Source organism: Equus caballus, chromosome 9 (assembly GCF_041296265.1).
Source record: "Equus caballus isolate H_3958 breed thoroughbred chromosome 9, TB-T2T, whole genome shotgun sequence".
In the NCBI taxonomy this organism is placed as follows: domain Eukaryota; kingdom Metazoa; phylum Chordata; class Mammalia; order Perissodactyla; family Equidae; genus Equus; species Equus caballus.
In genome coordinates this window covers 59,925,644-59,939,746 of record NC_091692.1, presented here as the reverse complement: position 1 = coordinate 59,939,746, position 14,103 = coordinate 59,925,644, and the positions used below count along the sequence as shown (strand labels likewise).

The 14,103-nt window shown below is 34.7% G+C and overlaps 1 protein-coding gene across 4 annotated transcripts in view; it reads left to right on the top strand.

Annotated features, from left to right (window-relative positions):
- The window catches only part of STK3 (serine/threonine kinase 3), a 264,139-nt gene that overhangs the window by 57,291 nt on the left and 192,745 nt on the right, over positions 1 to 14,103 (top strand). For all 4 annotated transcript variants that reach the window (XM_023648755.2, XM_070222385.1, XM_070222387.1 and 1 more), the window contains exon 4: positions 1,692 to 1,806. In XM_023648755.2, the coding sequence (XP_023504523.1) occupies positions 1,692 to 1,806 (115 nt within the window). The remainder of the gene's footprint in view (positions 1 to 1,691; positions 1,807 to 14,103) is intronic.

Here is a 14,103-nt window from a genome sequence, read left to right as displayed (position 1 = left end):
TATGTAAAGAAAAGTGTATGTTACCCATAAGTTGAAGTTCTGTAAGTTAGTTTCATTTGTTTGTAAACAAGCACTTTTCTTAAATGGTTCAGTGAACATTTATGAACTCCTAATACGTACTTTCCATTCCCAGCACCTAGCAGAGTTGAGTATGTCTATGAACTTAACATGTGAGATGAGGAGTAATGACAGATGTGGGTAGAGAGGTAGACTTTGAAAGGTTTTGTATGTGATATGAAGCAGTTAAAACTTTTTTGTCTTAGTAATGGAGAGCGATTGGAATTATTTTTTAAATCAAGGGAACCATGTGATCAGCTTATTTCAGTTTTGTTTTAAAGGAAGTTAACCTTGTCAACTATATGAAGCATAGATTTGAGTAGGAGTGAAAACTATGACAAGGAGATCAGTTGGGAAGCAGGTGTGTGCAAGAGATAACGAGGAGCAGTAAGGATAAAACGGGATTGGATTCTAGCCCTGTAGCTGCCTGTTTTAGTTTAAGCCCTTACACTCCAACCAGTGTGCTCTACCCTTGACTTCCAGGCTTGAATTGTAAAGGCTGTACTCAGAAGTCTTCCCTGACAGCCTTCTCTTAACCTCTTCTTTTGGTGGTCTCTTTATGGTGATGTTTTATGTACTTTCTATTTTTTATTGTTACTTTTTGCTTATTTGATTCCTGTGTCTTATCTATCTTATACTGATGCCAGTTTTCATGATAGCTGCTACTAGGTAGAAATATCTGTTGAACAAATTGTCCCTTAAACATGCCATTCTTGGTTTTTCCCTTTCTATTTTTGTGTCTTTGCTCATGGCCTTTTGTCTTATATTTCTCCTCCGTCCACATATTGAAGTTTTAATCTTTTTTTCATAATACAAGTCCCACCGTTTTCACAAAGTTCTCTCTGATGGCTCTACCATGGTCACTTCCTGCTTTGAGCTCTTGTGGCATTTAAGCTGTATACTTGTTAGTTTACACTACCTTGCGTTTTTCATCTTACGTATTTTGGGAATATTGATGCTCTGCCTCTTTGAATTGGGCAAGGTGTTTTATACATTAGTGTATATAGCAAACTCTTAATAGATATTAATGGTGATGGACATTTGTCCCTGTCTAAGTCTTTCTAAAAACAACTTGGCTGTAAACATAGTTTATTCTGTTCTGAAAGACATAAAGCCTCATTTCAGAAATATTTTAAATTTTAATAATTTTAGTTATCTGAATTTAAAATAAAAAAAGTTACAATTTTTTTTCTCCAGAATTTTAGCCAAAAGATTTTTTTGGCCTCATTGAAATATAGAGTATTTTAAAGTTGAGTGTTAATATTTGACTGAATGCAAAATCCTTTAGAAGGTCTATATTTAAAGTGCTTTAGTTAAAGGAAAATATTTTCATTTATTTCTTATGTTAAATAGTAAGTCCTTTGCCAAAACAAAAACTTATTTTCTTGGGAATCACTCAGAACATTTGGACCTCCTCTGGTTTGTAATCCTGTTAAATTTCATCCATGAATTAAAGCATAATTGTACATAGTTGGTGAACCCTGCATATAGACAATTTGATGTACAATAGAACTTAACTCATTAAGTTTATGTATTGGAACATTATAAAATGTTGAAAATGCTTTGTATTGGGATTAAGACATAATTATCTTTGGGAATTAACTAAAATTAATTATCTATCTATTTTTCTTTAGCCCATATGTTGTAAAGTACTATGGCAGTTACTTTAAGAACACAGACCTCTGGATTGTTATGGAGTACTGTGGAGCTGGCTCTGTCTCGGACATAATTAGATTACGAAACAAGACAGTAAGTATTTCTAAATTGTTTTGCTAATCTCATTTCTAAAGATTCGTATTTTAGAATCTGACTGGGTAGTATTTTGTTACAAAGAAAATGGTAGTGTGAAAAAAGAAAAGGCTTTACAGTGTGATAGGATCTAGTGTGAGGTGTGAAAATCAGCCACGTCTCTTTGTATGGCAACTTTAGGAGTCATCTGATTGTTCAGTCGATTTCTTAGAAGAATTTTTGACAAGCCCCTGAGAAACTGCCTGGTACTCCTCTTCTTCCTTTGCAATCAGTGTGCATATTTTTTATTAATGTGAGTTCCATAAATTTTATTTAAAGTTCATTATATTCATGGTATTTCTTTAAGTTTTCTGTATTATAATATATGACTGGTAAACAGTTGAAGTTTTATGTTTCTGAACTTTTAAAAATAATTGAAAAAATTTTTGTCTTTATTTTCCCAAATATTGTCAGGATGTTTGAAAGTGATAGAGCTAGATCATAATTTTTATTTTTGTGAATTCAGCTTAGTGAAATGTGTTATTTAATAATAGCTTTTCATGGTTATGTTTTAAGCCTAAGTAAAAAAGCTATTTACAAAATAGTTTACTGTAGGCTTCCAATGCATTTAGTTTACTTGGATAGTTTATAAGGACAAAAGTGACTTTTTAAATCTGTGAATGACTAAGAATAATAATCAGGGAAATAATTTGTAAATCTGTAGAACAGTAACCCATATGACATGACTATATGATATTATATGTTGTCAGACATGTTTCAGTAAAATACATTCAGAAAAATACTTAACTATTTGAGTCAATTTGTGGTTAACCAGAGTCATTTTAAAGTTTGATTGGGGAAGTATGTTGTAAGTCTATCCTATTAATTCTTTTTCTGTTAGAGAAAATGAAGTAAACAGGATTTCTTTTAAAAGAAGTGAAATAGAAGTTAAAATAATCCCTGTTTTGATGGGATGGATTAAGTGATTTGTGACATTATAATTACATATTTTAGAATTTCTGTGTTACTTAACTAGCATTTATGTAAATCAGATGACTCTGGAGTGGCAGAACAATTCTCTGATTGAAAATAATTATCCTCTAGTTAGAGAAGTGTTTTAAAACCATTTCAGGGCTAAACTCTGTACATTTGGGCCTAGAGTGGCATGGAAGAGTCTGATTCCCAGATATGAAAAGGAACCCAGAGCTGCAAGAGGTGGATCAGAAGCTGTAGGAAACTATCTCTGGGAGTTAAATCTCAAGAATATTTGTCTCCTACTTTTTCTTAATTTATATAGTATGTAAAAAGAGTGCCATTGTTGTGAAGGTTAGCAATATACGGATATGTATCATCCCTTTTTTTTAAAAAAATGCCTGGACGTTGTAAATATTGGATCATTTTATAAGAATGTTCACTGGAGTGATAATCTTGATTGTCTGAATTTCAGAGGCATGGCTCTTACTGACTGGCTAGCTTTCAAAATGTGACCATGAAACGGTTGTCCTTGATTTATTAAAACTGACTCTAGTAGTTGAATGTTTTCATGGCCAGAGAACAATCTTTTCCTAAAAGTATGGGAACTTTTTTTTAAGGTTTATATGCTGTTTTGTTTTTTGTTGTATGTTTTGTTGTTTTAATTCTATACACATTTTAAACAGCACAAGGCATTCTTATTATTGTTGTATATTGTCAGTGTTTATAGGCATTTTGCTGCACTTTATCCTTTTCTGCATTTCTTAGTTGCCTGAAGAACAGTGTCGGTTAGTGTTTCCTTATGTGTGGTAATGATGGTGATAAGATCTCACTATTTTTTGTATGAAAGTGTTATTTCACTTCATTTTTGAATGATGCATTTTCTGGGTAAAGAATTCTAGCTTGGCAGGTTCTTTTGGATTTTTGATTTGTTTTTGAGAGGAATGACTCTTGGAGAACCAGCTAAGTAATATACTTTTTGTAGAATTATGCTTGTTTTTGAAAGAAATCTCTTTAGGCATGAAGTGTTCTTGATTTTTAATTATCACTTCCTTTTTTTGTTTTTGATCAAATGTTTCCTTGAAAATTAAAGGCATAGGAAAAAACATTGGTTGTTACATACCTTTTAAAAAATATTCAAGTTCGATCTTTTTAGCCTGAAGTGTAGCACTGTTTATCTTACCTCCCTCCTATCTGTACATCTTCATAACTTGTCATATTATTATGCACTTTAGACTCCAGCCTCACAGTAAAAACTGACTCCTAGAATAACAATGAGAGTTGTGTTTTGGTCTTTTGGTGTATGCTGTTGCCTCATCTTCTCACCTGCCTTTCAGTGTTTTCCCATTCCCCGGTCCTTGCCTAGTAAATTTGCCTCCTTGAAGGAGCAGCTCAAAGATCCCCTCCTCTTTGAAACTTTCCCTATGTTCCCAGGTAATTTGTTGATTAATTAATTAGGTAAGTCTTTTTTGTATGTTCACTCTTACATAAAGAAAGAGAACAATGAATAGCTGCCATTATTTTACTGTTATTTTTATTATTTATTTATTTATTTATTTATTATTTTGATTATTATGTATTATAATTTTTACTCTTTTATGTATTTGGACTACTAGGTAGACGGAACATCTTCTCATATGTGTGTTGGCTCTTTTATTTCCTTTTTGTGCCTGTCCTTTGGCTTTTCCTGTTGTCGGCCTTTTCCTTATCAGTTTGCAGTATTGCCTGGCAGTTTGCTAATTGTTATATGAGCACTTCTCATATCATTTTAAAAGTCATAAATCCAATTACTGATTAGCAGCATAGATATTAAAGAAGGAGCTTCAAAACATCTCTTTCAGAGGTTTTATACCCTGATTTGTACTTTTTCTTTGGGAAACGTCTAGGAAGGGATAAAGGCATAGAATTAAGTTTAGGGGTTATTTAGGCATATTCCAGTGGTTAGAACTGAAGCTGAGTAGCAAAGGGTCGTGATTGTGTCTGAGTGCTGCTGCTTAACATGGGGCAGATCATAGAGTTGCATTTGAGCTGATAATGAGTGGTAGTTGTGGTAGTTAATGGCAGTGGTGCTAGAGGTAGGATGAAGGTGAAACTCTTCTATATTCCAGTGGGTGATAAAGGTTTCTCTGAGTCTCCTGTTTGCATTATGAGTAAATATCACTGTTTAGTTAGTATTCATTGAATCTTTCAGTTTATAAGTATTGAGGGATCCATAAATAAATATTTATGAGTTAAATTCCTGATTTCTATAATCAGACTCACAAATACTCAAGTCCTGGTATCATCTATATTTAGTAACTGACTTTTGTTTTTACATTATTTTAAACAATCTTTTAAGTTTGTGAAACCTGTGTGTAGATAAGTGTGCTGTGGTATCCTGTACTGGGAAATCACATTTAATTAGTTAGCTTTTAGTGTTTAGGAGAAGAGTAGTTGCAGTTGTATCTCCTTACTATAAGCTATACAAGAGCAGAAATTTTTATATATTCATCTTGGAAATATCTTAGTGTCTGAAACAGCTATTGACATCTGGCAATCCTTTGATAAATATTTATTAAACTGAAACAGGATCAATTCCTTGGCTGCTTATCCTGTGAATATAAAACAACCCTACCTATCTTTCAGTGTTATATTTTTGTAGGTAAGTTGTAATTTGCATGGCTACTACAATTTAGTATTCATAGTGTAGGTTACTGAACAGATAATGGTTATATACCAAAGAAAGGCCATAAAAAGTGTGCTTACCAGGAATCTTGGAACGTGTGAAATAACAGAATGTATTGCATTAGTTTCCTGATTTTTACAGAGGTTATATATGTATGCAAATTTAATTTTTTGCTTCTTTTTGCAAACATGTATTTTGATAACTTTAACCATAGGCCTCCTTTAGCTGATGAAAAAGAAACTTGTCTTTTTGTTGTTAATGGAAGTAAATGTCAGCATTCCTTTTTTTGAGTGTTTTCAAGTTTAAAAAGAATAAAAGTCTAGTATTTATGGGAAGGAATAAATAAAATATGGGAATAATTTTGAAGGTTTTCTTTTGAGAAAATATTTTAAAAAACAATGTATTTCATATTAATGTCATTTAACATCTAAACTTTTATGCATCTCAAGTATTAAATAGTGCAAAGTAGCTATACACAGCTCTGTGAAATTGAAGCTTTTTAAAGATAGATTATATTTTTGATTAGAGAGTTCAAAATAATTTTTTATTTACATAATTGTTAAGCTATGCCTTGACATATGGAAGAAATAGAGTCTATGTCATGGATATTTATTGTGTACTTGGAAGTGTTCTAAGAAAATGCCTAAGGTTGGTCTCTCCCATTTTGGCCCATTTTTTGATTTGACCACTTATTTTAATTCAACCTGGCACTATGGATTTCAGTTTTGGCTCTTCCACAAACTAGGTTTATGATCTGGGCAAGTCATTTAACTGACAGGGACTTCAGCTTCTTCATGTGTTAAATAATAAGTAACGTTTGTATAGTGCTTTACGTTTTACTTGGCAGTTTTATTAATATTTTGGTTCAATGGAGAGGTTCAAAACACATTTATTGATCGAGGCCTAGTGCTCTGCACTAGAGGTACAAATAACTAACAAATGTTGCTGTTGTTGTGTTGTTTACATACTAATTGAGGTAATACGTATGTAAAAAGCTGCATTTTGTTTCTGTAAAGAGTTAGAGTTCTTTAGGAGCAGTAAAGGAGATGCACTTAATCTAACATGGAAGTTTAGGGAAAACGTCATTGGAGAGAGAACTCCTTGGTGAATTCTTGGAAGAGGAGGAGGAGTCTGTTATTAGAATGCAAACTCCAGAAGGGCAGGGTTTTGTCGTCTTCGTTCACTGTTTTATATCTGCTCCTAGCCTGGCATGTGGGATGCTCAGTAAATAGTTTTTTTGTTGCATGCATGCATGCATGAATAAAGAATGAATGAGTCGGAGAAGAAAATGCAAAGAATATCTTGGAAGAGGAAACAATGATATGCGAAAATTATATTTCCATCTCTAAAAGTCCAATTTCATACTCCTAGGTCACTTGAAGAATTTTCCAGCATCTGGTTTAAAATAGATTTTTTTTCTCACACTTAATTGCTCAAAATCATTGCCACATTTTAGTTTGATGGACCTATTGTTAGGATCATGATGTTGTTACGTGATTCTTTGTTTTTCCTTTTTTTTTCATGTTGAAGGAAGTAGCATATGCCATCTTTATCATTTTGCTAATATCTTCTAGCTTCTTACTCATTTTGTCTGTTTCCTGAAATTTGTGTGATTCTTCTTTGAGAAGACGTTCTTTGGAGCTTCCTGATTTCTTGTTCTAATGTGGACTCATTGCTTTTTAGGTCTGCTGTACAGCTGCATCCTTGGAATTTCTTTTCACTGGACTCCTGGGTTAGTGCCACCATTTTCTTGTATATTTCCTATTTTCTTGGTTTTCATCCTTGTTTTGTAGTCTTCCTAAACTATCTTCATGATACAAGAATGAGAGGTCAACTATTTGAGTCCTTGCATATCTGAAAATATATGTTTGCTTTCACACTTTGGTTGATAGTTAGCCTGGGTAGAATTTTACATTGAAAATAAGTTTCTCTCAGAGCTTTGAGAGCTTTCCTCCTTTATCTTGTAGCATCCAGTGTTGCTGATGTTATAGCTAATGCCTGTCAGAGTCTTGTTTATTCCTAGGTTTTTTTCCCCCACTCTGGAACTTTTTAGACTTTTTTCTTATCCTGATATGTCTGATGTTGCACAGGAACAAGATATTTCACAAGGATGTGCCTAGGTGTGAGTCCTTTTTATTAGTTATGCTCAGCACTCCGTAGTTCCTTTCAAATAAACCCTTATGTTTTTCTTCAGCTTTGGAAAAATTTCTTTGGTAATTTCCCTCTATTTTCTTCATTGGACAATGAATTTCTGAATTTTATTCTTTTTTTTTCTTCTAGATTTTCTGTCTCTTTTTTGTCTTTTTGCCCTTTTGAGGGTGGAGTAGGGGATGGTTTCTTTATTTTCTGACTTTTCTAACTGAACTTTTTATTTTAACATTTATGTTTTAATTTACGAGAACTCGTTTGCTCTTGATTATTCCTTTTTCATAACATCTTGATACGTGGATGCAAAAGCTTTTCTAATCATTCTAAGAAAAATAAGTTTTTGAAAAAGTTATTTTCTGTTTCCTGAATCATCTGTTTCCTCTGGGGTTATTGTTTGACTTGTTTTATTTATCCTGGTCTTGCCCGTGGCAGGCTGACCAGCAGGAAGGCTGACTAGCGGAAACTGGAAGCCTTGGGTCAATGCTCTTTGACTGGCAGGTATGATGTTGGGGTGGATGGACTGGGAGCTGGCTTTTAGGAGAGAGGGTTCACAGAGCCACTTTGTTCAGTTTCTTGAGAGAGAAGCCACTCCCCTATTCTTGCCTTTTTTCGGTCTGGGGATAAATGCCAGAATGCATAATCTGCTTGTACGGGGCAGGAGCCAACTTGTGTTCCATTTTCTTCTTTTCAGCTTTCATGGAAAAGCTAACCACCTTTTCTGACTACCTTCTCCCTCCTGCCCTCCCTACCCAGTGGTTCTAATGGAGGCTCCTGGAGTTTACTTGGTAATCACTCCTTTTGTTGCAGACGCCTTCTTTGCCTGTGACTCTCTCCATAGAAATGCTTCCAAATTTATTATACTCTTCTGTAATGATTCTTTTGTTATTTAATTTTTAAAAAGTTCTCTGTCTGTTTAAAGGGATTTTAGGAGGAGGAGAGACGAATAACTAAACAAATTACAAATTCAGATTGGTTTTTGAACCTGAATTGATGCTATTTCCCTCCTCCCCCTTGCCATGTGTATACTATATATACTTTTATGTTCTTGGGTGTTCAAATTAGTACAATTATTTTGAGGAGTAGTTTGATAATCTCTTAGAAAGTTGAGTATGTATGCACCCTACGATGCGTCCAGCGGTTCTCCTCTTCCGTCTGTGCCCTAGAGAAATCCTAGCACAATGGTACATGTGACATACAAGAATGTTGTCACAACAGAAGATTAGAAGCTACTTTAAATGTTGATAAGCCCTCAACCCTGCCGGGAGGATTGCTATTGTTCTTTCAGTTTCTGTAATTTTGTAGCTCTTTGGTGAAGGCAAACTCTGAGAGTAGTGTTCTGGTTGAAGCCTTTCAGAGCACCCAGTATCCAGCTTCACAGATGAGAATGACATTAAAATATCTCATAAATTTTGTGTCTTAAAACGTATATAAACATTCAGTTTGGTATATAAGAGAAATTTTTAGTTATCTACCTTTACCAGGAGTAGATATATTTCTGTGATATTGGGGTGATGGTGATGAGGGAACACAAAATGATGAAGAGGAAGTTTCAGACTGAAGAGAGCAACTCCTAAGTTATGTATATGTATTTTCTTGAAGGCTGGGAGTGGACTTGTTATTTTATAATGGAAATAATTGGGAAAGTCAAGTTTTATTTAGGTATCACTTTTTTAGAAGTGTGAAGGACACATTAAGACCATTCTGATTGGTGAATTCTCACTGATTGTTACTTTTATAACAGCGATTCTCAACTCCAGTGGTAGACATTTGGTAGATATTGTAAGAACAGCTACTTATATAGTATTTGTGTGTGCTGGGCACTATTCTAAACACATTACCTATATTATTGCCTTTAATCCTCATATAAGGATTGAACAACTGTGTGAGGTAAGAACTATTGTTGACCTGTTTTCCAGATGAGAAACTGAAGCATAGAGTGGTAAAGTAGATTAGAGGGAAAGAAAAGGTTGAAATTATAGCGAAGTGCTAGAATGAACTGTAGTAGCTAAGAGTGCAGATGCTGGGGCCAGACTGTCTGGGTTTGAATCCTGGCTCTGCTACATACTACCTGTGTGAACGTGGGCAAGTTTCTTAACTTCTCTGTGACTTACTTTCTTCATCTGCTACATAGGATAAGAAGACTACCCTACTTCATTGAGTTGTTCTGAAGATTACATATATGTAAAGTACTAGGAATAGCACCTGGCACATAAAAAGCCTTATATGTATTTGTTGATATTATCATCAGCATCCTGTCATCTCACTTATATAGATGGGAGTGTCTTTGCATTGTGAACATTATTTATCAGATATGTTTGAGTAGAATAATACAGAGGACTATGGAACCAAGCACAGAATTCTAGCATTCACCATTGATACTTTGAATTATCTTTGTTAATGAAGGAGGAATATACTTCATAAGATAGAGCTTACATTTTACGTACATTGAGAGTTTCTTTAATAGAATAAGACAGTGGCTTTACAAAATATACTAGGATTTCTTATCTTAGTGCCCTTAGAAGTAATGTTTTGTACATCATAGCCTTTTTAGTAAATATTTGATTTGTTGTATTTTAAAAATATATATTCTGCCTTGATGTTATGTACTACTTCAAACAGGTTTTTTTTCTTGGTGAAGGCATTCCAATTTCTTGTTGATTTAAGATTTATTTGGAGTTTCAAAGTTTGATATTTCATTTTTAATAGTAGACATCTTTTTGATATGTGTGGGTTTCTATTTCATAAAGTTCTTTTTGGGGTTTATATTTGCCTCTTTGTTATTGGACTAATTCATGTTTGACTTTCCTAATCATTTTGTTGGATGTTCCCCCTTTGTGTAATAGATACTAGTTCATACAGGATTTACAACTCCATATATATTAAGTGCTTTTCTGTTGTCTTCTGATCTCTTTTTCAGGAATCTTTTCATGTGGGAAAGGATTTTAAAATGTCTGCCCACTGAACATTTTCATAGTAGAGTATCAGTTCTCTTTCTCTTCAGATCAAGGGATTATAAGCAGCATATATATATGTATATTTACGTATGGTGTAAGTAGTGAAAGCTTTCATTTTGAATCACTAGTTGTGGGACTTTGTGATAGATTATTAATCTTTTTTTTTTTTGCCAGACATCTGCAATCCAGATTTCATGAAAGACAACCTCTCTTTGCCCTTTTGTATATAATAATGGCTAAAATATTCTAGTTATGTTTTTCTAATGTATGTACTTTGTGTTGAGCAGATTTGTGTTTTTCTGGAAGAATCCCATAAATTTTTTGTTGTTTAAAACCTTAGCTGTTTTATACTCTCAACCCTCCTTTTTTGGGGTAGGATGAGATAGAGTGGTAGGGGTGGAAGGGAGTGACTGAGTTGCTCTGCTGTTTTTCCCAGTGTTTTCCTCATGTTAAATACCTCATGTTAAATAAAGAGGGGGAAAAATTCTGATTGTAAAGAAGTTGGAATCTGAGGCTTGATGGATGTTCAGATGAAGTTTTGTATGTAAGCTTAAGTATTACTTTTGAGACTTAGATATTTCAGTGATTGCTATTTAACTTCTCAAGTTTCTCTAAACCATTGATTTTGTAGCAGAGATTTTTGGTCACTGTTGTGTGTGATTATATCATATATGTCATAAAAAGTAATAAACACTGAAACATCCGAGGAGTTCTGTAAGAATGAGAAATCTGAGTGTAATATTACTACAATTTGGAGTAAACATTTACTAGCTAGGGGAGGTGGTACTAGGAAAATGAAGGCAAAAAGGAGACTTTTTAAAACAGTCTTCATGCTCCTTTTAAGGGCATGTTTATTCTACTTCCCCTGCCCCCAATTATTGTATCCCTTTTGTTTGGAGGCAGAAAATAGAAGTCAGCTTCAGAGATCTCATGCTGTTAAATATCTGATATAACCTCTAGCATTTCTAGAGTTGGTCAGTGGTTTGTGCTTTATACAAACCTCTTTTCTAGAAACTTCCCTGCTTTTTAGTATCAACTTAAAGTTCACTGCAACAGTTTCAACTCTTGATTGTAAGTTACAGAAAACCCAGACTAAACTGGCTTAAACCAAAAAGGGAGTTTATTTGCTCACATAACTAAAAATCTTTGCAGAGCTAGTTTCATGAATGGCTTGATTCAGGGTGAAAGGAATGACTTGAATTCATCTTTGTTCTGATACCTCTATATTGATTCCACTTTCACACAGACTCTCGCCTCGTAGTTTACAAGATGGCTGACAGTAGCTACCTGGGTTGTGCCTTTCTCATTGAAACCCAGCAGTCTTGTACCTCACCGCTTTCTGAATGGGTCATGTGCCTTTCTCTGAGCAAATCCTTGTGGCCATTGGAACGTGATGTGGTAATTGAATTAGACCTAAGCTGTATGTCTAATCTGGTGCTGGAATAGAGCTGACTACTAGAAATAGATGGTCTGAGGATGGGGAAGTAGTGATTTACTGAAGGGAAATCAGAATATGTTAGCAGGAGAGGGGTGAATGGTAATAAAAAAAAAAGTAACAGGTATTTCTATTTATTTATCAGTCTGAATATCAAAACAAAATATATTAGGAATAAAACAATTTAAAAAACCACACTTCTAAAAATAGCTCCGAAAATGAATGGTAAGTGTTAGAAGAGTTATCTGGTGACATTGGGAGTCAAAACTATTGAGTCCTCAACCTTTTCTCCTTTCTGTCACAGTAAGGGACAGTAAACGAAAGTAAGGTGGTTGTTTCTCAAGGAGCATGTTTCTGCTATGTCAGCAGTAAATGTTTCCTGTAAGAATTCTCCTGGAAAGTCTACTCATCAGGATTAAAAACCTATGGTTCCCTTTAGACAAGGGTTGCCTGACCCTGGTATTAGTTCTGGTGTCTGTGGCCCCTTACAAAGATTTTCTCACCCTGAGCAGGCACTACTGTTCAGTGCTGTACTGGAATCTTAGAAGAATGAGTCCTTTTGTGTGGAAAGCAATTCTTGCTCCTTGTTTGGTATCTCCCATAGAGTGAGACTGAATTCTAAGTATATTTCACACATGTTTCTGCAAGTTCCAAGCCACAGCATTAACATGACCATGCACTGTAGGATTAGATCCTTAGAATTTCTCATAGCAATCGTGTATCACGTCTTAATCTCTGATTAAATGCATCGTACACATCACACTCCATTACATCTTTTCTAAGTCTTTTGATTGGATTATAAACACTTTTGTTTATGATTTTTCCCATTGTGATATAGTCCCTCCAATAGACTTTCTCTTCTACCTTAACTAAGTAAATTAAGCTTACAAAGGTATTTCCTTGGCTTCCCTTCTTGGTAAGCTGCCCAGTTTTCGCCTTAGTTACTATTCTTCTTGGCATTTCTCCCAGTTCTATTTCCCTTTCGTCAGTTAGGTCCACCTTCATACACTTTATTTTTATATTGTACATTCCTCTCCTGGCAGACTGCCTGTCACTGCCAGATCTGTGGGGAGCCCTCCCTCCCTGTCATGGGCCTGACCCTTAGCATACCGTGACAGTGGTTATTTGGAGTGATATGGTTTGGGGGGAGGACTCCTGGATGTGGAATCAGAAGACCAAGTGTCAGTTCCTGGGTCATTAACTTATTACCTCTGTGACCCTGGGTACACTGTTTAGCTCCTCCAAACTTTAGCCGCCTAATCTTAAAATGGACCTAATATCATGTTACTTGCCTTACCTACCTTGGTGTTTTCTTGTGAGGAACAAAGATGATAAGTGTCAGAGCATTTTGTAACCTGTAAAGTTGTATACAAATGTAAATCGCTGTTTTATTACTAAGGCAAAAACTTTAAAAAATGGTATTTAGTTTTCAATTACTAATGATTTAAAAATTTTTTGATTTTCGTTAAAGTAGTGGATGTTCTCTGGGGTTAGGAAAACATATTACAAGATTATCGTGTCTTGTCCAGTAAAGTCTGGTTTAATCTTAGGAAATCAAGAAATGCATGTAAGTTAATTTTGAGAAAATGGAAATTTAGTTCCTTAGGTGGCAAATCTCTAATTTTAATAACTCTAGATGGAGATCATTTAAAATTGTATTGCATAATTCTCTATACTTTTAATCAGAATGTGTAAACTCCTCCCCCTTTCAATTATATAAACTAAGGAAAAAAATAAAAGTGATATGAGCACGCTGTAAAAATTCCACGTAGTACAGAAGAGGAACTCACTGTTTCCTCGCTCACTCCTCAGTTTTACTTCCTTGAGGTAATGTCAGTTTGCAGTTTCTTGTGGGTTCTTTCAGCACATTATGTATGCATATCTTGTTTTACACAAGGGATTCATACTATATATGTGGTGTTCTGTACTTGGCCGTTTTTTTTTGTTGTTGTTTTTGTTAAAGGAACATTTGTTTTTTTTTTTTGAAAGATTTTATTTTTTCCTTTTTCTCCCCAAAGCCCCCCAGTACATAGTTGTGTATTCTTCGTTGTGGGTTCTTCTAGTTGTGGCATGTGGGACGCCGCCCCAGCGTGGTCCGACGAGCAGTGCCATGTCCGCACCCAGGATTCGAACTAACGAAACAC